At 45.9% G+C, this 24,660-nt stretch overlaps 2 protein-coding genes across 2 annotated transcripts; both read right to left on the reverse strand.

The window, feature by feature from the left end:
* Positions 1-527: 527 nt before the first annotated feature.
* On the reverse strand, positions 528-3,239 carry LOC104037206 (zinc finger and BTB domain-containing protein 8A). Its single transcript, XM_009491079.2, has 4 exons — positions 2,346-3,239; position 1,783; positions 1,119-1,288; positions 528-857 (listed from the first exon to the last, which is right to left on the reverse strand). Exons 1-4 carry the CDS (start codon positions 3,186-3,188, stop codon positions 528-530), a joined length of 1,344 nt encoding a protein of 447 aa, XP_009489354.2. The 5' UTR covers positions 3,189-3,239.
* A 9,364-nt stretch (positions 3,240-12,603) lies between these two features.
* On the reverse strand, positions 12,604-14,950 carry LOC104024472 (zinc finger and BTB domain-containing protein 8A). The gene is made up of 3 exons (XM_009481987.2): positions 14,101-14,950; positions 13,335-13,504; positions 12,604-12,936 (listed from the first exon to the last, which is right to left on the reverse strand). Exons 1-3 carry the CDS (start codon positions 14,948-14,950, stop codon positions 12,604-12,606), a joined length of 1,353 nt encoding a protein of 450 aa, XP_009480262.1.
* Positions 14,951-24,660: the final 9,710 nt, after the last annotated feature.

Here is a 24,660-nt window from a genome sequence, read left to right on the forward strand (position 1 = left end):
GTAAGCTCACTCAGAAAACAAAGCTCTCCTAAATAGGTTCTTCAGCAGGAAGAATTCCACTTGTTTTCTTTACTCCTTTCTTACGAAGTTTCTGAAGTGTATATACATGTTAATTACAGTGTCAACAAAAACATGGTTTACATTTCTTAGCTGCTTAGTTTAGTAAGACTTTTTCAAAGCAAATTATCAATATTTGTTTTTAAAAAACCTGTATAGTATAGCATCGTTGTAGAACTGTAAAATGGTTCACACTTTCATTATGAACAGGAGCTCTGAGCAAGTCTCTGATGAAATATAAACCAATTCTTCTAAACAGTTTCCAGATAATAAGTGCTTTCTGGGTGATATTTAGAAGTAGTTACACTGTTGCATGTCTGCAAGTACAAAGCAACTTGTTTGTAGTCCATATTTTTGTTTCTCAGAATGTTAGCAATATTTCACTTTAATGAAAGTAATAAACCAGCATTAGTTGGTAGGACACAAGTAATTTAATCTTGAATACAACAGTGACAAATACACAAATATATCTACCTAAGATTTGGTTTCACCTTTTCATCTACCTCATCTGGAATATCATCATTAACGTGTCGGACAACCAAATTATACGGTTCCTCCTCCATTGTCTCTTCATCTGATTTCTGTTCCTCCTCCAAAGCCCATTTGGAACGTTTGTTTCCCGTGGAGGAGACAGGAGAATGTTCTGCATCGAAATCATCAGGGATGCCGTCAAAATTAGCTTCTGCTAGACACTTATGGCACAGTCTGTAGCGTCTCGTTCCTTGCTGAACAACACATCCTGTTAGGTCAGTTACGTGACGCTTGCATTTTCTGCAGATCAGTTTGCCAGCTTGATGTATCTAAAGAGATGTGAAATTTGAAAATGTCAGTGTTCATCCAAAAGCAGATTTATTTATTTTTTTTACAAAAAGAAAATTCACCGAACCAGTCTAAAAAAACTTAATTAAAAATACAATTTGCCAATTTAAATAATGACTAATTAAATTTGATATGCAGCTAGAAAGCTTTTCTGGTATTAGTTCTGGAAATGACTGTGTAGCTGGTACCAATGACACCTGGTGGGTTTTTTCTAGGCTGAATCTCCGACCGAAATGGCGTACCGTTTGGAAGTGGTTACGTAAATGCTCTAGTCGGGTGAACCTCTTCCCACACGCTTCGCATGGGTACGGTCGCTCCCCTGTGTGACACCGGAGATGTCGCTTCAGGTCTGCGCGTCGTTTCACCGTGTGCGTACAGAAAGGGCATTTGAATCGCATCCGAGGTAGGTCATCTGTTACAGAGAAATACAGGTAAAATGTCGAGTATCAGCAGTCTCGCTTTACGTAGTAGTTTGATTATTTTTCAGCTTAAATAAGCAGCAGTTCATTTTTCCTCTGGTCTGTCACTAAATAGGAAAAAATCCCAAATATAATCGCCCCAAACCAGTATTTCTTATTGAGCGTGCTAAACGGGCATTTGATAGTGTATTCTTTCTTACTCAGGGTATTTTTTAGACATACAGATGATCATAAATACATAGCTATAATATATAGTCATCATATCTGCCTCTTCCATCAGCTAACAGTTCATAGCTTTGACATTTATAATCTCTGTGTAATAGACTAGGTGCCCAAAGTCTTAAAAATATGCAAGTATACTAAAATATTACATTACATTACATTAGTTTCCAAAGGAATGCACGTAAGAATACACCTGTCAGCTCTATCCCACCACCTCAAGCGCATGCTTTCAAGAGCTGAGATGCTTTATGTAGCACGGCCAAACCCTCGTCACGTCTGGGCTGGTTCAGACCTTAAGGGAAACGCAGCGTCCCGCCAACGACAGGACCTTCTCTTGCGAAGGACTTGGGTGGGGTTTAGGTTGAATGCCTCTATTACTGCCAGCTAGTGGGGACGTGACAAGAGAAATTCAGTCCTTCGGGTCCCCAAGTCAGTTACAGCTCTTGAGGCTTCATTAAACTCCGCTTGGGTCCAAATAATCTGGCATGTATTGCTTTAACTTGACAGAATACTCTCTGATTCTAATTCTCATGCCCTGTTCTGGCTTCAAAGTCTCTCATTCTGTTGGGCACTATAATCGAGTAGATCAAGAAAATAATCTGCAACTCTAGGCATCCTTTTGGTTTTCATGCAGCCATACAAATTCTCTCCAAAAGATCATCTGAATTCTTCCAACTAAAGACAGACTTTGCAAAACCACATGTATTTTTTACCTTCGTTCCAACTACTCATTACACCTAAAATTGTGGGCATTGAGGTGTACAGTTCCTCTGCTTTTAATTCCATGAACTCAGGAGTTCGTGAAAGTTCTTGTTCTAGCTGAGCAACAGACCACCTCTTCGGTATCACTTCTGATTCGTGATTATATCCGTAATCATCGTGATCAACATCATTCTCGGCATCAAATTCAGCCTCCTCTCTAACCCGAGAGACGTGGCTGGAATCTGACGCACTGCAACCTCCGCTGGCCCGCTCGACTTTGTTCGATTTACACTGCACGAAATCACGGGTCTGGGATAGTCCCAGGTGCTTTCGGCGCTTTCTTGTCGAGCCCTGTTTTCTGCCTCTTTTCGATAGCTGTGTTTCTGCCCGCTGAAGAATCACCTGTGAGGACAGATAGCTGCTGTACCCACTCCAGGAATTTTCGTTCGCCGTATTAGTCTTTTCATCCGGAATCGAATAGGAACGCCTGGGGTTGCTCTTTGCTTTCCTTCTTGAGCGATACAGAGACGGATGGGCAGGTTCGCTGTTTGTACTTTTGGCCGAAAGGCTGAGGTAATGATCCTTTTCCTTTTCATTAATATCCAGTGAGGACTTAATGAATGTCTTACAGACATTAAGAATGTCTGTCATCTGCAGATAGCTAGCAGCCGACATGACTTCGATGACGTTTTGACCGGTTAAAGACAATATGCCCGAATACACGAAGTCCAGGATAACCATAAACGTCTCCGGAGAGAAGACCTCAAAAGTAGCGGTCGTCGGCTGACTCGTCTCCTTCGAGCTCTGCGAGAGGAGCATCTTGAAATAGCCGCTGCTGGCAAAGAGCACATTGCGATGTGCTTTGAAGACCTTGCCCTCAACCAGGATATTGCAGTCGCAGAACAAATCTTGCTTCCGTTGTTCGTTTAGCTGCTCCAGGAGGTGAAACTGGTGGGAAGAAATCTCCATTCCAGTCAGGGAGTAGCAGCGGGTCCTGCTCTAGAGTAAACAGCAAGTGTAATCGTGACAATCTAAACCAGTGTTGCTGAATCCTATTTTAAAGAGGTGAGCTGTTTTGAAAAACACGAACATCGTGCAAGTTAGCACATTCCCAGAACATCTCCAAACTCCCCGCAGCCCCTACCCCGCATAACGGGAGAAGAAACAGCCCTGAGAGCCGAGAAGGTGCCTCAGCAGGGTTACTGCCTCTCCTAAACGGATAAAGATCACATCGACGAGGACGTGAGCGGCTCACCGACCGAGAGAAGGCACTCGCCCCTTCCGCCGTGGGGAGCGCCCGGCCCGGGCAGCGGCCCCGTGCCTGAAGCGCGATCGCTGCGGGCGCAGCCCCGGCCCGGGCGCTCAGGCCCCCACACGAAGGCGGCGCCGCCGCCGCCCTCCCGGCCCGGGCTCCCCCGCCATTGGCGCACGCCGCCGTCACTCACCCGCACGCCCGTCCGGATTGGCCGCTGCACCGCGGGCAGCCCGGGACGCCCGGCGGCGCCGGGCCCGCCCGCCCAAGCGCGGAGGCGCCTCCTGGCCTCACGGGCGGCCGCCCCCGCTCCCGCCGCGGCGACCGCGGCACCGGCGCCCGCCAGCGCTCCGGCCGCCTGCGCGCTCCCCTCCGCCGGGCCGGGCCGGGCGCGCAGCCCGGCGCCGCCCGCCTTAGCGCAGCCCCGGCTGCCGCTCCGCCGGCTCCGCGGGAGCTCCCCGCCACGCCGCCGCCGCCGCCCGGTGCCGGGCGCCCGGCGTGGCCCGCCCGCTCCCGCTCCCGGCCCGGCCGCCCGCAGCCTCCCCGCGCCCCAGCCGCCCCCCTGCGCGGCCCCTCTCGCCGCGCCCCCGCCGCCCGCTCCCGCTCCCGCGCAGCCCCTTTGTTGCCGCGCCCGGCTCCTCGCAGCCGCGCCCGGGGCTGCAAATGGCGCCCGCGCAGGACGCCGCGCAGCCCGAGCGGCGAGCGGCTCCGCGGGGCGGCTGCCAGCCGGCCGTCGCGCACGGGCCCCGCCGCCCTCGCCGCCCGCGGAGCCCGGGGCCGGCCCTCGCCGCCCCCGGCAGCGGGGCTCGCTGCGGGGCCGCTCCCGAGCCCAAATCCCGACGCCCTGCCCGGCCCGCCGGCGTGCGAGAGCCGCCGCTTACCGGCTGGGTCCCGCGGGCGGCTGCCGCCGAGCCGAGAGCAGCGGGCGGTGGATGCGGGGTCCCCGGCCCCGCGTCGGGGCTGGCGCTGGCTGAAGGCGACGCGCCGGTCCCGCAGCCCCGAGCCCTGGAAGCCCGAACGTGAGAGAAACAAAAGGTATTTGCTGACGTGGGCGTTGGACAGAGCCGCCCGAGGGCTGGGGACACAATTAAAGGGGCAACGCACCGAGTGCAGGCGCAGCCCCGCGGCGTCCCCCGCCTGCTCGCCCCGCGGCCCGGGCTGCTCGCCCCTTGCGCACCCACCCCACGCGGCATCGCCGTCGCGAAGGGCCGCCTGGTGCCTCTGTGCGCAGGGACGCTGCCACCCGAATGGGAAACGCCGGCAGTTCTGTGCCGTGGGATGCGTTACATTGCTCAGGACAGCAGCGGGTTTGTAACGGGAAAGTTTCGTATTCGAACAATGGAGATAACCCTAAACCAAAGTCCTGCAAGTGGGAGTGCAATACTACAGATTGTCCTTTTATCCCCTTCTGTATCGGGAAAAAAAAAAAAAAAAATCAAATCAGGATTGCTGTTAGAAGACAGGACACTTGCCATCTTGTGCCCAGTAGAAGATGAGACGCTTTCAGTTGTGCCCGGTAGAAGACAAGACGCTTTCAGTTGTGCCTGGTAGAAGACGAGACGCTTTCAGTTGTGGCCGGTAGAAGATGAGACGCTTTCAGTTGTGCCCGGTAGAAGACGAGACGCTTTCAGTTGTGCCCGGTAGAAGACGAGACGCTTTCAGTTGTGGCCGGTAGAAGATGAGACGCTTTCAGTTGTGCCTGGTAGAAGACGAGACGCTTTCAGTTGTGGCCGGTAGAAGATGAGACGCTTTCAGTTGTGCCCGGTAGAAGACAAGACGCTTTCAGTTGTGCCCGGTAGAAGATGAGACGCTTTCAGTTGTGCCTGGTAGAAGACGAGACGCTTTCAGTTGTGGCCGGTAGAAGATGAGACGCTTTCAGTTGTGCCCGGTAGAAGATGAGACGCTTTCAGTTGTGGCCGGTAGAAGATGAGACGCTTTCAGTTGTGGCCGGTAGAAGACGAGACGCTTTCAGTTGTGGCCGGTAGAAGATGAGACGCTTTCAGTCTTGTTCCTCGCGCTCATTGAGGAATTTTGCAGAAGGAACCTCTGCAGGTCATCCAGTACAGTCCCCTCCTCAAAGCAGGCGCACTTAGAACAGGGTAAAAGGCAGTTCCCATTTTCATAGTGAAAACTGTCAGAGAACTTACAGAATCGTACAATCATCGAATCGCTTAGGTTGGAAAAGCCCTTTAAGATCATCCAGTCCAACCATTAACCTACGCTACCAAGTCCACACTAAACCATTATCATCGTTAAGCTTTCACTGTGCTTGCATGTGTGCAATTTAGTACAACAGCTAAACCAAGATACAGAAATCCTTGTCCTTCCACTCCTCCCAGTTTTTCTGGACAAAATTTTTTGTTCTGTGTTGCTGCTGTTTAAAATTCTTGATGCTCCAAATAAGATGCCTCTCTGCATTTCAAGAGTTAAATATGATGAAAGGTTATGCTAACTCCAAAATGGGAGGTTTTCCAAGTTAGATAGTATAGAAAATATTTCTTAACTAAGCTTTTCTTAGCAGCTTATCAAATGATACCCGTCACTCAACAGACATACAGACTGTTGGCACAGATTTATACCTAATGGGAAAAGTCCAGTGAAAGTCTGGAGGCAAGGACTGGATGATTAGAAGTTACTTTTCTTCAAAACTCAACCTTTTGGCCAGAATTAGAGAAATTTTATTCTATTTCATTCTCGTACATGTTGCCTTCCAACTAATAATAACCTAATTGACTTCTGACTTTCTAAGATGTTCCAGAAAAATCAAGCAGCAAGTGTTGGAATGCCTGTACTAGAACATCGAACTACTCTTACAATTCTGCTGTACTTACTCGTGTAGAAACACTTTGTGTTTAGGAATACAGAATTAACTATTTGGACTCTTTTTGGATTATAATTTGCATTTCTCTACCTAGCAAACAGTTACAAGTCCCCAGTGCCAGCTTGACCAGATCACAGATACTGGCCTCAGCAGTCCACTGAAGTAGTTCCTTATGAATTTGTAAACTCATTAAATAAGCCCTAAACACATGTGCTTGTTCCAGTCTGACTGCTGCTATCTTTATCCTCAAGGCTTCGATTAAAACAGAATTTTAAAAAGCCTTTTTTTTAGGATAAATCCAACTAAACAAGTTTAGTTTAGCTGTAATCCTCACTTAACACAAATCTGGACTCCGCTAGCCCTCAGTAGTTACGGTTTTAGATAGACGTTCGACTCTACAGCATTGTCATCATGTAGACAGATGCCAGTGATCATCAGAGGGGGATCCTGGGATCCGGGCACAGTCATCGCCGCAGCTGTAGCCAGATGGTAGGTCAGGCATTTTTCCGCTAAATCAAGGTCCATTTAAATTATAAATGGGGCTGAAGATAGCGCTATTAGCCCCTGTGTAGGCTGTCTGAAGTTCAAAGCCAAGTATTTCTGCAGACTAAGAGACCAAAATACAAGAAAGGTGGACATTGGCACGGCTAGGTAATGGGATAACCTCTGACAGTGACCAGATGCTTCAGGGAAGAAATGTAGTATAGTCCATAATTTTATATCCAACAGATTTTTTTTTTCTAAGTTATCATTATCAAAAAATTGAGAGGGATCCCAAAATCCTGGAGGATGGAGTATTTCTTCTGAAGAGCCGGGAGTAAAGGAAGGATGATACACGTCAGTGTCAGTCCTCTGCTAGGGATCTGTGGGCTTACAGATGTTTTCAAAGCTCACTCTAAATCAGTATTTCTGCTTTCTTTTTTTTTCATCTCAGTTCTTTAGAATAGAATATATACCAAAAGGTTGGAAAGGGAGATTCATTCTGAGGTTGTTTTTTGGGGTCTGCTTTTTTTTATTATTAATTTTTTGGGGAAAAAAAACCCCAACCCTAACCCTTTAAGATAAGGACAAGTATCATCTTGGGGGACAGTAAGTACAGAAGTTTAGATAATTTAATACAAAACAAAAAACAGGATACGATGTGAAGGAGAAAAACTAATCACGTATCACACAAGTCAGTTTATGTGGCAGGTAGAATTCTGTAAGAAATACCTGAAGAGGGGGAAAGATAAATGTTTTTTAATTCAGTGTTTCAGCCTTTGAAAGGACGGCAAGATAATTGTCAGAAAACAAGGATAGTTAAATGTGAGACACTAAACAGAGGAGGATGACTCTGTGTCTTCACTCTTGACTGCGGTTTTGTGAACACGACGACAAACACAAGCCAAGCAAAAAGAGGCAGGCTTTCAGTGACAAAGGACAGACAGAGGAGAGAAAAGGACAAAGACACTAGGATTGCACAGAAAGTAGAGGTGTACAAGAGGAACGTCTCTTGAAGTGGACATCCCTCCAATGTTATCAGGTGAAACAGGGAACGGGAAACCAAATGACAAAAGAATGATGTATTGAAAACCAGTGAATAATCAAAACATGCATTAAGAAGTAGTATTTAACAGCATTCAAAGCAACATGAAGAAGATGAAAGAAGTACAAGGAAAAAATACTTCAAAAAAAAAAAGCAAAAACCAATCTGAGAGGAATCTCAGAACTGTTGGTCACAGGGGAGCTGTGAATGTCTCCAGTCCCACCTCCCACAGGAAGAAGGCCAGCACCAAGATCAGATCAAGATCTGATCAGCCATGGCTTTGTCTAGCCAATTCTTGAATGCCAACAACCATCTCTGAGGCTGCTTTCTGAACAGCCCGTTCCAACCCTACAATTTAAACCTCTCGGACTGTGATTTGGATGTACAGAGGCAGGACAGAACCAATCTGAATGGATCAGTATTAGCAGGATTCAGTACAGTTCTATAGAGGTCTCCAGTGTTTAAAGATAAAACAAGGTGTCCTACTTGTGACGTGGCAAAGTTCAAAAAGCAACACATTCAAATCAGTTATTGTCAGGTCAATTAAATTCTGTGGGAAAACCCCTATATGGTCTCTGCTTTCATGGAATGATAGAACGGTTTGGGTTGGAAGCGAACTTGAAGATCACCTGGTTCCAACCCCCCTGCCATGGGCAGGGACACCTTCCACTAGACTCAGTTTAAAGCCGTTACCCCTTGTCCTATCACGCCCTTGTAAAAAGTCCCTCTTCAGCTTTCTTGTGGGCCCCCTTCGGGTACTGGAGGGCTGCTGTGCGGTCTGCCCGCAGCCTTCTCTTCTCCAGGCTGAACAACCCCAACTCTCTCGGCCTGTCTTCATAGGAGAGGGGCTCCAGCCCTCGGATCATCTTCGTGCCCTCCTCTGGACTCGCTCCAACAGGGCCATGTCCTTCTTCTGCTGGGGGCCCCAGAGCTGGGCGCGGTGGGTGGTGGAGCAGAGGGGCAGAATGGCCTCCCTTGACCTGCCATCACGCTTCTTTTGATGCAGCCCAGGATGCAGTTGGCTTTCTGGGCTGCAAGCGCACATTGCCGGGTCATCTTGAGCTTCTCCTCAGCCAACACCCCCAAGTCCTTCTCCTCAGGGCTGCTCTCAATCCCTTCTCCGCCCAGCCTGTATTGGGCTTGGGATTGCCCCGACCCATGTGCAGGACCTTGCACTTGGCCTTGTTGAACTTCATGAGGTTCGCACGGGCCCACCTCTCGAGCCTGTCGAGGTCTCTCTGGGTGGCATCCCTTCCCTCCAGCGTGTCGACCGCACCGCACAGCTTGGTGTTGTCGGCAAACTTGCTGAGGGTGCGCTCGATGCCCCTGTCCATGTCGCCGACAAAGGTGTTCAACAGCGCCGGTCCCCATACCGACCCCTGAGGAACGCCACTCGTCACCGGCCTCCACTGGGACGTCGAGCTGTTGACCGCAACTCTTTGAGCGCGGCCATCCAGCCAATTCCTTATCCACCGAGTGGTCCACCCGTCAAATCCATGTCTCCCAGTTTAGAGACAAGGATGTCGTGCGGGACAGCGTGAAATGCTTTGCCCAAGTCCAGGTAGATGACGTCAGTTGCTCTTCCCTCATCCACCAGCGCTGTAACCCCGTCGTAGAAGGCCACCAAATTTGTCAGGCGTGATTTGCCCTTAGTGAAGCCATGTTGGCTCCCAGTCACCTCCTGATTTTCCATGTGCCTTAGCACAGTTGCCAGGAGGACCTGCTCCATGATCCTGCCAGGCACAGAGGTGACAATAACTTGAAAAGAACAAAAATGTTACTTCTGCTAAGGAGGGGTATGTGATCCTAACAGGAGTATGAAGAAGACAGTCATCAGAGGCAATGCAAGGAGATGGAAAGAAAACAAATAGGACTGCTTTCATTTAGAGAAAAACAAGCAAAATATATGACTGGCTATGTAAAATGAAGGACGTAGAAAATATAAGGCACTTAACATTTATCTTGTCTTGCAATACAAAAATAAGGGAACAACAACTGAAATTAAGGCAACAAATGTAAAAATGGTAACCTTTTTAAAATACAAAACGTAATTGACCTGTGGGAATCGCAGTCTTGAGCTAAAACTCCAAGCTTAATAAGATACTTTAAAAATGACTACAGATATCTAGTTATGCTACTGAGAATAACAATAATGTATAAAAACAGTAAAAACCCTTGTTTGCCAGGCAAATCAACAATTAATCTGCCTATATTTAAAAAGTAAATGTCTTCATATGGATAGATTATTCCATTTGCCCATTATAGCCACTTCACATCTTTTTCTGAAGCATCTGGTCCTCAGTATTCTTAGATTTACAGCATCTAATTAGATTGAGTATTGATCCAAAAGTCCCTTTGCTTCTAAAAATGCCCTAAGTATACAGAAACACTTAATAGTCTCACCTTCACGGTTGGCAGTTAAGATTTCAGGTCTAGAGTGATACTTGCTTTTCCCCTCCCCTGAATCCATCCCCACACACACACAGACTAACCCCAGCCACTTTGTATTCTGGGACAGCAGGCACCGATACCTAGAATTTATTGCACATACTGTTTAATGTAAAGGGAAACGGAAAAATCTGTTAAATTTGATTGCAGCAAGCATTTTCTCTTGAAATTTGATCGAAGTCATTCCATATTCTTTTATATATTTCTTTGTTCTGTATTTGATTTAGTTAAGGTTGCTCAGGAATATTCCTTATTATTCCTTAATAGTAGGCATTTTAGGAGTAATAAGCTCCAAGAAATGAACCAGCTGTTTTCACATCAAGTCCATTTTGTGGACCGCTGACCAAAGTGTGACATAAAATCGAGGCAAGTGTTAAGTCTTATCTGGAGAAGATATTTTCATATGGGTCATCAGAAAGTTTTGTAAGTTCCCCCCTTCCGCCCCCCCTCCCCAAGTCTAAGCCAATGGACAATAATTTTTGTCGGAGCAATAAAATACGTCTTCTTGCCTCCTCAGGACATAGAAGCAGGCTGCTTCTGCACAGCCCTGCGTGTTTGAGGGGAAGGGCACTTAATGCCTACGCTGGGAACTCAGGAGGAAGCGCTCGAGCTGTCATTTAAGAGAGCTGCAGCCTGTCACGAGAGCGCTGCACTCCCTGGTAATGATGACGCTAATAAGGCTATACAGTTTTTACACAAATAAAAATAAAATAATGACTTTTTAGCTGTCCCTGGGAAGGAGATTATATAGCATATATATGGGATTGTTCTGTAATTAATCCCGGGTTTCAGCCAAACATGCTTACAAAGTTGTAAAAAAGAAAAAAACCCAAGTTTTCTAAGCCTATACCCATTGAGTTCAATGATCACGGGATGAAGACTGTATTAATAGTCAGGTCTGTCCAAGCAAATGCAGACAAAAAGCACCCCAGGAGCGGACTTCTGCTCCTCTCCTGTTTACAGTGCTGGTTAAGATAAACTCACTAAGTAACAAAACAAAGTGGCTTATTTTGTTATAGAAGTAAACTTTCTTCACTGTTAGTCATTTCATCTTTTGTAGTCTAATTGTAGGTAAAATTACACAAATACGATGATGTCAGAACTTCCAGTATATCTTGTTCTCACTGGCATATAGTACAGACTGAAAAAGGTTAAAGTATATTCTCTGGGTGACTGAATGACTTTAGGAATATATAAATTGATAATGACTCCATCTTAAAACTCATCAGTTTAAATTGAGTACAGGTCAATACAAACAAGAGCAGTCAATGGTTGCAGATGGAAAATCTCATCAGTTCCATTTCTAGTGATATAGTATATATACTGTACAAATTGTTCTGCCACTGTTATTGGCAAATAAAATGGGGTACAAACAGAGAAAACAACAGCTACAGTAACCTTGTAAGGATTGTTTCCTTCACGTTGGCATGGAGAAGCTGACACTGCCGTTGGCAATGCTGTGGACGCAGGGCTGCCACTCATGTCAGTCTGGCACTTTTGAGAAGTTGTTTTTTAAAAAAAAAAAAAGAGAGAGTATTTTACTAGTGCTTATTAAAACATACCCCAGTCCGAGTTCCCAATTTTCAGAATGAATAAAACCTCTACTGGCCTCAATTAACGATCCGTATTTGTAATCATTTCATCTCTGATGTGTTGACTAGGACTAGCATCATGTGTTTATTTTCTTGTAAAGAAATAGGTCTTGAATTAATGATCTGCTAAAGATTCTCCTTATTCTAATAAATTTTACAAGAAAGTGCTTTTCCAGACGAATGTGCTAAAATATTTTTATATGCTGTTTCTTAATTAGCTACCTTTTTTCCTTATCATAACGTGAAGACTTAATGAAATTTCATGGAAGATTATCTTCATTTCTGAATACTGCAGAGAGGTTTTCTTTATATTCTGGTGTGCGGGCTACTTATACTTTGTTTATCGCCAGATGATATTACATATAAAACCCACATCTCTACAAGTTTAAAAAGTGGGCAATTTACAGTACTGTGTGTTTTAAAGTATTTAGACCTCACTCCCTTGAAAGAGGTTTTCAGAAGTGACCCATTGTCTACTATAAAAAGTTATCCACGTAGTACTTCAGTTTCCCTGTTCATCTGTTATTTCATTTAAGAATGGGTCCTTCCTAATGAAGCAAAGTATGGGTATTCTGATAACAAAACTCAGAATGGACTCGGTGGCACGTCCATAAATACACGCACGTCTGGACCTGTTCAAAAGAAACCAGTATGTCTCTGTACGGTAACAGCAGGCTGGTGGAGGGCGTAGGGTCACGACAGTACATTCTCCCTCTTACATGGAATTCCTAATTCTTGTCTTGCAACTACCTAATATTTGGTTTTACTTCCTTTTCTTCTGCTTCGTCCTCACTGTCATCAACTTGCTGAATGACCAAGTCGGTTGACCCATCCTCCACAATCTCCACATCAGATCTGTTGTCTTCCCCGTAGTGCCACCTGGAATCCTTATCCCCGTCTTGTGGAAATTCAAGGGGTGCTTCGGCCTCCAAGTCAATGCGAATACTGTCTATGCCAGCCTCAGCCAAACACTCATTACAGAGTCTGTAACGTCGTGTCCCCTCTTGGACCACTTGTCCTGTTAGCTCGGTCACGTGGCGTTTACACTTTCTGCAGATAGGCTTACAAGCCTGATGAATCTGGGAAAAATCAAAATGAATAAATTTGATACTGTACCCACAAAGAAGCGTTCTTTAAGGTGACAAAAAGTAGGGCTGGAGTAGCGTCAAATGGTAGCGCTAACTCATTTTGAGAGACAGTCATCAAACGTTAAATGAAACCATCACAGGTGCTGTAATCGCCCACTTAAGCTCTATTACAGGACTTGCACAGAGCAGTACCATTGCGAGCCATCAAAGAAATTCATCCTCTTTCACACAAATTATGCTTCAAATCGACTTCAACAAAACCAGATTATTTTTCTATTACCTCTTCTTTCACGGCAGTCAATATATCAACCAGACACACTTGTACTGTTTAATTATGCTGAGACAGAGTTACACATTAAACAAAACATGCAGTAACTAAAAATACATACTGTTCGAAAATGGCTACTTAGGTGATCTAGCCTGCTAAATCTTTTCCCACATGCCTCACAAGGGTAAGGGCGCTCTCCCGTATGACAGCGAAGGTGACGCTTTAGGTCTGCTTTTCTTTTCACCACGTGAGTGCAGAATGGGCACTTGAACCTCATCCTGGGCAGATCATCTGTTAGAAAATAATGTGATTTAAAAAAATAAATAAAGTCAGAACATGTCTAGCGATTTAATGCTCTAGGAAAATGCATCCTATGCACAGAATAGCAAATCACTTTTATTAAAAAAAAAAAAATTATCGTAGCTCTTTTCAAGCACAAAGATCTCGTGTTTTCCTGTGAATTACATAGGAGTGCAACAAAGGAAAAGGAGTGGACCGTTAGCTATATTAAAATGAGCTTAAAAGTATCCCAAAAGATCATGACTTAAATTTGCAAGATGAAGCTGTAGAGACACGAAAGGTTATGTACTTTGAAAGGCTAGTTTTAATAAACCAGGTACTTCGATCATTCACAATTATTAAAAAAATAAGAGTTAAACTTCCCAAACTTCCATTTCTGGACAACACAGACGTATTTTTGGCACTCGTACACTCGTTCAGTAAAGCACATTTTCTCAGGGACAGAGCAGACGCCTGGCAGATGACTGTGCACCTACAGCATTAAAGCCAACTCTTACCTTCAGCCCAGCTTCCCATGACACCCAGAATCGAGGGCATGCTCGCGTACTGCTCGTCTGCTTTTGAAGACTTGGATTTACCAGAAGGACGGGGCGATTCATGCTCCTGCTGTGACACAGCCAAGCTCCTCGGTATCACGTCAGCCCCTTGGCCGTACTGGTATCCCACGTGAGGGGATTCAACTTCTGTTTCAATCTGAACCTGCTCCTCCGCCTGAGCCATATGGCCAGCGGGCTCGGCAGCCCTGTCCTCCAGTTTGCTTGATTTATAGTGAGGAATGTCAGACGGTTGCTGCAGTCCCAGGTGCCGGGATTTCTTCATGGAATCCTGCCTTTGCTCGTGTTTGGACAGCTGCTGCTGGGCATTTCTTTGAGAAGTCGGATAGTAGCTGAAGTTGCTCCAAGCGTTTCCGCCCATCATGCATGTCCCTTGGTCTGGGCTTAGGTGTGAATGCGGGGGGCTGCTTTCTGCCCTCCAGCCGGCGCTGTACAAGCAGGATCGGTCCACGCCGTTTGAGCTTACATCTTTGTCTGACAGGCTGAAGTAGCGATCCTTCTCCTTCTCGCTGATGTCCAGCGACGACTTAATGAATGTTTTACACACGCTGATGACATCGGTCATCTGCAGGTAGCTAGCAGCCGACATGACTTCGATGACATTCTGACCGGTGAGAGACAGCTTGCCTGAATACACAAAATCTAGAATAACTGTAAACGTGTCAGGAGAAAATGCCTGGAAAGTAGCGGTCGTCGGCTGACTCGCCTCCTTCGAGCTCTGCGAGAGGAGCATCTTGAAATAGCCGCTGCTGGCAAAGAGCACATTGCGATGTGCTTTGAAGACCTTGCCCTCAACCAGGATATTGCAGTCGCAGAATAAGTCTTGCCTGCGCTGCTCATTGAGTTGCTGCAAGAGGTGAAACTGGTGAGAAGCAATCTCCATTCCAGAAAAGATGAAACGAAGCGTCGCTCTAAAAATACAAAGAAAATGATGAGACTCTGGACTTCAGCCTCGCGTGACTCAGCCAAAGATGTCAGACCCAATTTCACCGGTATCTTTAATAAATGATAAACGTATTTAAGCTACAGTATGCACAACCACGCGTTCTTTTTCCAAGAAGAGCGATGAAACAGCCAAAATAACCAGCGCACGTTATTCGGCGCGACGCGTGCGCTGCAGCTGGGAGCATCTCCCTCCAAGGGTGCGGGCCCGCCGGCCGCTGCGCCGCCTCCAGGCAGCCTCCAGCGAGACGAGGAGCCCTGCGGCAGCCGCGGCCGAGCCCCGCGGCCGAGCCCGGAGCCGCCGCCGCCGCCCGCCCCGCTCGGGCCGGGCTCACGCCCTCACGCCGAAGGGACCAGAAACGGGACGCGGCGCCGCCGCCCTCCCGGCCCGGGCTCCCCCGCCATTGGCGCACGCCGCCGTCACTCACCCGCACGCCCGTCCGGATTGGCCGCCGCACCGCGGGCAGCCCGGGACGCCCGGCGGCGCCGGGCCCGCCCGCCCAAGCGCGGAGGCGCCTCCTGGCCTCACGGGCGGCCGCCCCCGCTCCCGCCGCGGCGACCGCGGCACCGGCGCCCGCCAGCGCTCCGGCCGCCTGCGCGCTCCCCTCCGCCGGGCCGGGCCGGGCCGGGCGCGCAGCCCGGCGCCGCCCGCCTTAGCGCAGCCCCGGCTGCCGCTCCGCCGGCTCCGCGGGAGCTCCCCGCCACGCCGCCGCCGCCGCCCGGTGCCGGGCGCCCGGCGTGGCCCGCCCGCTCCCGCTCCCGCTCCCGGCCCGGCCGCCCGCAGCCTCCCCGCGCCCCAGCCGCCCCCCTGCGCGGCCCCTCTCGCCGCGCCCCCGCCGCCCGCTCCCGCTCCCGCGCAGCCCCTTTGTTGCCGCGCCCGGCTCCTCGCAGCCGCGCCCGGGGCTGCAAATGGCGCCCGCGCAGGACGCCGCGCAGCCCGAGCGGCGAGCGGCTCCGCGGGGCGGCTGCCAGCCGGCCGTCGCGCACGGGCCCCGCCGCCCTCGCCGCCCGCGGAGCCCGGGGCCGGCCCTCGCCGCCCCCGGCAGCGGGGCTCGCTGCGGGGCCGCTCCCGAGCCCAAATCCCGACGCCCTGCCCGGCCCGCCGGCGTGCGAGAGCCGCCGCTTACCGGCTGGGTCCCGCGGGCGGCTGCCGCCGAGCCGAGAGCAGCGGGCGGTGGATGCGGGGTCCCCGGCCCCGCGTCGGGGCTGGCGCTGGCTGAAGGCGACGCGCCGGTCCCGCAGCCCCGAGCCCTGGAAGCCCGAACGTGAGAGAAACAAAAGGTATTTGCTGACGTGGGCGTTGGACAGAGCCGCCCGAGGGCTGGGGACACAATTAAAGGGGCAACGCACCGAGTGCAGGCGCAGCCCCGCGGCGTCCCCCGCCTGCTCGCCCCGCGGCCCGGGCTGCTCGCCCCTTGCGCACCCACACGCTGCCCGGGAGGGGATGGGCTGCCCCACATGCTTCCTTCTCACGCCTTTATGTACAGCAGGGGCCTTGATGACCCAAATCCTTCTTTAACGCGCCTGCAGCTTCCTGGAAAGGAGGTGCAACATCTTTTTTTTTTTTTCCCCCCCCCCTGTTCATATCTGTTATCTTCCCAAAAACCCCCATGTTTCAAATCCTAGTACCTGAACCTCTCACCTTCTCTCACGCGAAGTTTGGTATCTTTCTCCTTCCTCTTCTTGCCACCAGGGTCTTTTCTGTGCTCTTGACACCCCACTTATTTCTCATAAATACTTGTTTTCCCATGGGAGCCGTTCTGCCTTAGCCGTATCCTTTGTGCCCTTTTTAGCCTTCCTTCCATAAACTTAAGACATTCCATCTTGAAACAATTTACGTTCCTTTCCCCACTGTAGCAAAATGGGAGAGACCTCTAAAGACTCTTTCCTCTGATAGAAACATTCTCCCAGTGTATCATATACATCTATTCATATTCAATTTAGATCCATCTGTACTGTAACAATGTTTTTCATCAGCTTAATTCCCCCTTTTTAATAAACATCCATTTCTTTTGTAGATTCCATCTCCTTTCGAATGCAGGCTATGCTTTGAATGAGACCCATGCTGCTTGCATAAGGCGCCACTCTGTACCTGACCAGCTTAAATTAATCATTCTTGCACATGAAAGTGATTGGAATTTACACTGTGTTTCACAGGAATCTTTTCAGTCCACTGGGCAACGGTGTTAATTATCAACTGAAGACATTTCAGTCTGCTGTACCTCCAGCTAACCCGTCTTTTCCAGCCGTGTCACATCACCGGTCTGTTAGTCATCCTCTGACCAGTGTCACCTCCAAATTTCATGTAATTTATCTTGCTTTTACATCAAAGTCTAAAGAGTGTATTAGCAGAACTGATTCCACAGTCACCCCAAAAAGCCATTAGCATCTTTGTCCTCGTCGTTCCCCTGAAGGTAACGCAGCACAACCCCAGCCCCCGGCTTCTCCGAGCTTTTCCCATTAATTAATAGCGCACATCTCACGTTGAACACTCCGTGCAGCCCCGGGGTCACCGATTTCAAAGAGTGTATCCAGGAACCTGTAACGGTGCAGAGAGGGAAAAGGGAAACGGGAAACGCTAAGCGTCCGGCACAGCTTCGTACAAATGTCTCTAGAGTGAGAGAGATCCGGACTAGCTAAAAAACGAAGCAGGTGGGATGAATGGCGATCTATAAAATGATGAGGGGATCGGTAGGGACTGCTCGCTGCTTATTCCAGCGTAAGAGGAAGGCAGATGAAGCTCGCGGGCGGCAGGGTCCCAGCAAACCAGAGGATGTGGCTCTGTGCGTAACGTGAGGCACTGGCACCGCTTGCCGCAGGTGGCTGCGGATGTGAAATATTTGCGAGTCTTACAGTCTTACAGTAATTGGTACTTTCACCTGTACGTCGGAGAGTGCTCCGCTGGGTGGTTTGTATCAATATTAATAGGACTTCAAGGGTTCTCCATCTGCTAGGAACAGGTAATAGGATTTAAAAAGTAGAAAAAAAAAATGCAGTGGTATCTACAGTATCTTACGATACTAGACGTGGCCACGAGAGAGACTTGAGAGCTGCCTAGGGAAATGTCCCGTGCCTTCAGAACTCCCCAGGTCGCAAACTGTAGGAGCCTGGAAGAGGATTCAGGTAAAAATACTGCTTGTCGTATTCTTCCATAGAGCAACCGGTCTTGCCTCGAAAGTTTCGAGTTGGGGGATTTCATAGAGTTTAGTTTATTGCCAACTAACAATACACTTTCAACTACTGATTCTGGTATGGAGAAATAAAGAAGACAAACAATTAATCTCTTAGATTGTTTAATATCAACCAGAAAATTTACTTGCAGTATCAGGTTTTAAATACTGCTTGAATTCATTCCTCTAAATTTGATTTTGCCTGTCAATTCAACTACGTAGCACCTCTTTTTATATAACATTGTACATATTTTTTCAGATCCATGCCCGAATTATTTCATCTGCTGAAAACTTCCTTTTGAAAAGAACTATTTGTAGGTATTTGTTCTGTTTGACTTAGCCGACTTTTCGGGTAATTGGTACTTTCACTTGTACGTCGGAGAGTGCTCCGCTGGGTGGTTTGTATCAATATTAATAGGACTTCAAGGGTTCTCCATCTGCTAGGAACAGGTAATAGAATTTAAATAGTAGAAAAAAAAAATGCAGTGGTATCTAGAGTAGCTTAATTAGAATTTTTAAAGATGTTGCGAGTGCTTTACTCGGAATACTTCAGAAACCTTGCGCAGGAATCTCTCGCTGCAGCTAGGAGCAGCCATGGAACAGACTTTGGTTTTGTCGTACATAGGGACTGGGTTCATCCTGTTTTGCACAATAATACATCACAAACAATCCACTGATTCTAGAAATGTATTTAGTTCTTTAATCTAGTCCTTTGGTTTGTAAATTCTACATTTTATACTGTTCCTAGCCAAGGAAGTTCCACCTGAAGTTGAGATGTTATTTGGGGAGTTTATCCAATGGGAATAAACTTGGCAACTCTGTGGAGTAGGTGCTTCTCGCAGCAACAGGAGGAGTGTTACAAAGCAAGACTAATAGTCTGCTTTTCAGAGAACGATTTACAAATTACTTTTAAAAAATGACATTGTTAGTGCTGATACAAAAATTATTAATATAAATTTTGCATGGTCTTATTTGGGTTTCGGTACCAACCAAATATAATTAACAGTAACACCAGTTAAAAGATTTTGGGTTTCTTTAAAGTAAATGTTTCTGAAAAATCTTCAGTTAACGGTATATTTTCTGACTTCAAATATATAGTCATATTTCTTGCCAAAGAAAACTCAAGAGCGTATACTAGAACAACTGAAGTACCGTAGTTCAAAGACTGACATGCATTGATTCACAAGATTAATTTGTTGGAGTTGCAGTGGATTTTTCCCAAATTGTGGGTAGACTAATGTGCATTTACCAAGGGTTTTATTTTAAATTTTGAAAATATAAGTAAAATTGCATATAACCTTGGGCTAAAGCAACACAATTTCTTTCCTTTTTCTACCATTGAAGAAATAGCTGCAATTTTTTTCCACTGGATCCGAATGTACCATACTTGGAGAATTAGTTAGTGCCTTTTTTTTTTTTTTTTTTTACACCGGATCTAAAAATGCATTTAATGAGAAAATGTGAACAGCAGGAATTTTAATCCATGCTCTTGCAAAAATTGTTGCTTTCAAAATAGCGTTATACCTCTTAAAGGAAAAGTAATTTTCTGAGAACATGTTGTTTGTTTAAGAGCTTTTAAGAAACTTTGTGTGTGTGACATAAAAATAGATAATTTTTAGTAGTTCACAGCTGAGTCGCTAATCATTCCATGTCAGGAAACTTTTCAGTGTTACGGGACATAATGCCGTGAGGAATACAGAGTATGCAAGGTAAGACCATATCCCCATCGTTGTGAAAGAGCTTTTTACGTTACGCAGACATGGTCTGGAGATACGGGAATAAGCAAGACACCAGAAATTAATTGAGTTTACAGTTTTCATCTGATACACTGACAGCTTGCATGTGGCTTTAGTTCATTTGTCTCGGCATCATCTTTACTGTCATCAGCTTTCCCCATGACAAAGCCAGTAGCCTCAACCACAATTTCTGCAGTCCCGTTATAGAATCATAGAGTCGTTTAGGTTGGAAAAGCCCTTTAAGATCATCCAGTCCAACCATTAACCCACACTACCAAGTCTACTCTAAGCCAATCAAGGGTAGACCAGACTGAACCATGTCCCCAAGTGCCACCTCTGCCCGTTTTTTGAACGCTTCCAGGGATGGGGACTCCACCACCTCTCTGGGCAGCCTGTTCCAATGCTTGACCACCCTTTCCGTAAAGAAATTTTTCCTAATTTCCAACCTAAACCTCCCCTGGCGCAGCTTGAGCCCATTTCCTCTCGTCCTATCGCTAACTACGTGGGAGAAGAGCCCAACACCCACCTCACTACACCCTCCTTTCAGGTAGCTGTAGAGAGCGATGAGGTCTCCCCTCAGCCTCCTCCAGGCTAAATCTTCATGAATCTTATTCATAAATCTTATCTTCATGAAGATCTCAAGCTGCATCCTTGGTGTCTTCTAGCGCAAACACAAATACTTGTCCAGCCTCCAGGTCACCAGGAGGTCACTTCATTTTTGAAAATGAAAAGGAAATCGTAATGCACTGTCCTAAAATGCTGAGTACAGGGAGGACTCTTCCATCTGCCAGTACGCCTAACAGTAGCTGAGCAGGCCAACTTCTGAACAAAGTTTACAACTTAGGAAAAGTCTGAGATTTGATGGCACTGCTAACAGAGGCAGCAGCTGTACAAGCATCTCAGCATGACTTGTCAGTAGCTTCATCTATACTAGGAACCCAAATTCCTAATTCTGTACCAATAGAATGACATTAAATTCTTTGTTAGGCACATTCTTATCTTCAACCCAGCTTCCCTTAACACCTAAAATTGCGGTGTATTTGCATACAGCTCATCTATGTTGATGACTTAGACCTTGATCGAAACAATTCATTGTCCCCGAATCATTAGCAAGCTCTTTGAGGACCTCTCGTCTCCCTTGATTGCCCTGCGCTCCTGCTCTCCTTCTCCCACAGCGAGAGTCCTTTTCACCGAGGACGGCAACAACCCCGTGGCCCTCAGAGCCAAGGAGACGAGAGCGGGGATGAGGGCTTCGGTGCCCCACGCCTTTCATGTAAAAAATGAAAAAACGTATACTTACTGTGAGATTAGTGTTTATTTAATGTTTTCTGTTCTTTAACGATAAAAGAACCAGACTACATACAACCATATAAACATATATAGTACATACACAATGTAACGTACAATAAAGACAAATTCAGTAAAGCACCACTGTAGAAAAAATATTACAAAAAGCACTTAAAATATTTGATCCCCACCCCTTAAAAAGGGTAAATTGCCTGTATGGTGGTGACGCACATTAATTCTCAGCTTTGGTTCAATTTGTTTTTCTCCCACCCTGTTACATGCACTCACAGACATCTGGACGTCAGGACCAGTATGCCTGCAGATCCGGCAGCGTGCGGTGAAACATCAGTGGAACTTCCCTATTACTGAGCTGCGGAAAATGTCCAGTTGTTAAATCTGGAAAGGTCTGCTGGGTTTGCACCGCTACCCAGATTGTGCTCTGAATTGTCTGTGAATGCTGCAAAGCTATCTTTTGTAAAATACTATAAAGACCCACGATTCAGAACTTTACGCAATCTTTTTCCCCCATGGAACCCAAATACCTGTGGAAGCAGAGCACTGGATATCAGTCCCTTCTTTCACTCCCTAGCACTCCTCATCAAAATAATCTGCTTAACATTGGATACCGGTTTGGTTTGTTTTTTTTTTAAAAAAAGTACCCTTATTTTGCTTGTACTGGAGCACGTGTTTAAGTCATAATCTGCTATGTTTAAAAGTTCAGTAAACAACAAAAGAAGAGTTAAAACAGTAAAAAAGGCAGAAGATGATGGACATTCAGAGAAAGACGGGGTAACTGAATTTCACATACATCAGATTCAGATGGTACAAATTAAAATGTTATCGTACCAATTAGAATTTCAGGACAATTTACTTCTGATTGAACTACTCCACTGATCTGTGTGGAGATAGTGCATTAACTGGCAACGTTCGCACATTGGTTTACAAAAGTGAAAAAGAAAATCTTCCGCTCCTGCCTCAACAAATACACAGCATCTTGTTCAATAATACAGTGCGATTACTGTACTGGCTTTCACTTGGACAGATCCTGGAATGGGCTTGGAGATCTACAAAGTCCTTGAATCTACCCATAAATCCGTCTGCATGCTGGTATCTCAAGTCAGCAGGTTCTAAAATCAGGGCATCTGATTAACACCTGAAGTGTTAACTCGTGTTTAGTTTAGTAAGTGTTCCAGTGTTGAGTTTCCTACAGGAGGAGAGAAGACTCCACCAAGTCTACAAAGACTGAGGTATGAAAATTTTTTTGTGATCTAGGAACAGCTGTTATAGCTACCAATAGCTACTACTTACCAACAAAAGGTATCTTCCTTGTATTAGAAACACAAACAACTACAAGAAGAAAACGATTTCAAAGCAAACTTCCTATTTTTGTTTGAGTAATAGACACTGGTTTGGGTCAGAGCTCACACACCTTAGTTATTAACAACCAAACAAGACAGAATTTGAAAAATCGGTAACGCAGTCATTGGCTCTAAAGTTAAATTTGTGTTCACGTAATTCCCCTCCAACCCAAAAAGAAACCAGCAGCGAAAAATTTAAATAAGCCTTGCCACTGAAGAACTTTAAGAATTTCTCAGAGCTGATTTGATTTCTAATTCTGCAAAACTATCAACATATGCTTAAATTTTACCCCGTCACTAGTCTCGTGATCAATGGGACATCACGTGCGTCTAAGCCGTCACAGGACTTAGCTGGTTATGCTAAAAGCATGTAAGAAGTAAAGACTCGTATGTTTTGACAGTTACAATATTTTGCATCTCAGTTGGCAGTCTGAAGTTTCAAGACCGGTGTATTGCCTTTGGATATTCAGGGATGGCATTTAAAGTTGCTGTGTACAGCACGCTGTTTTGAGAGGGATTATTTTTGGCAGGGGGAGAGGGGTGGTGGTTGCTTTGGTTTGATTTTTGGTTGTTTGGTGGGGTTTTTTTTTTTTTTCTTTTTTACTAGTATCCAGACACCTGCCTATAACCATTTAATAAAAACCAAAAAAATTGTTATAGTCACTGGTTGTGTTTTACTAAAAGTGCTCCGCTGACCCACATGGCAGAGCTGATGACATCTCAACTCTTAACTCCAGACCTAAAAGCAGCTCTGTGTGGGCATGCACACCACGCATACGTGTATAAATGGAGCCGCCGGCAAGGTTTTAACAACTTCACGCCCTTTATATTCTCCTACAAGTTACTAGTATTTCTAGACCTGTAGAAAATCTGAATTTCAAACAATCCAACAAAAGGCAAAAACCAGACTGTCTTCAGTTATTTGGTTGACATGTTAACAGTGGCCTTTAAGAGAAGAAATGCAGTTTTTATGTGCACATTAAAGGGCACTGTCAAGTTAAGTTGGATCCAGAAATCTTTAGTGCTAACAAAAATGTTTTAATGATTTAAAAAAAAAAAAAGTTTTGAAATATGAGTAATTCCCAGGCACTTCTGAAACAAAAATAAACCTAAAGATTCCAATAAAATGCAAGTGAAGAGATTTCACCGTTCAAATGAAAACAGTGAAAAGAGAGAAGGGGTTATTATATTTTTCATTGATTCAGGATATTCTAAATCAACAGGTAAATACAGGTTTTAAATATCATAGTCTGTAATGGCACGTTTAAAGAAGTCTGTTTGTGAAATATCCAATATAATTCAAAATTATCTAGAAAGAATATTTGGGAGGCTGTTCCCCCCACCCGCATGCATTTTACTGTAGGCATTTGACAGCATTTTCTTCTAGCTAGGATCAGTGACTGCTTCCCAGTTGCATGGATTTTTCTCACCCAGCATGAAAAATGAAAAGCTTTAAAAAGAGTTTAAAAAGTTAAGATGATTATAAAACTACAAAACCTGGTAAGGAAACAAAGTCAGGTTAATAATATAAAAGATTTTCTAAAAAAAACCCAGCTGGCTGGGTTTTAAGTTGACAGCATCCTTTTAATCCTTCCCTACCCAGAATCTGATTCTTGCTTGCAAAGCGTCTGTCGCCAGAAATGGATATATTAATTTTTAATTCCCAGAAATTGAAATGTGAACCTTAATCTAGACACTCTCAGGCTTACTCAGTCAACTTTTTGAATGGTAAAAAATCAAAGCAACCCTCTCAGAGAGCTTTATTTTCTAGACAATCAAAAAGCTCCAGAATGCTCCAAGATCCACAAATATAGTTAAGTCACGTCTACAAATAAGGTTCGGTTTGTAAGAATTTGTCATTTAAACTAGACTAAAGGACTTCAGTTATGAAACCGCCTTACAAAACATCAGTAAATTAAATAACCACATTTGGAAGATTTACAAGGTCTTGCACCAAGAGGTTAAATGCACTACGAATACCAGTGCAGCATGTATTCCTTTAGTGAAATACAGTGCAATTATGTGCAAAAGTACGTTAAAACGTATACTCTTAAACAAAGTCAATTACGTAGAGCTAAGACTTTAAGATACGTAGTCTGC

Source organism: Pelecanus crispus, chromosome 16 (genome assembly GCF_030463565.1).
Source record: "Pelecanus crispus isolate bPelCri1 chromosome 16, bPelCri1.pri, whole genome shotgun sequence".
NCBI lineage: Eukaryota > Metazoa > Chordata > Aves > Pelecaniformes > Pelecanidae > Pelecanus > Pelecanus crispus.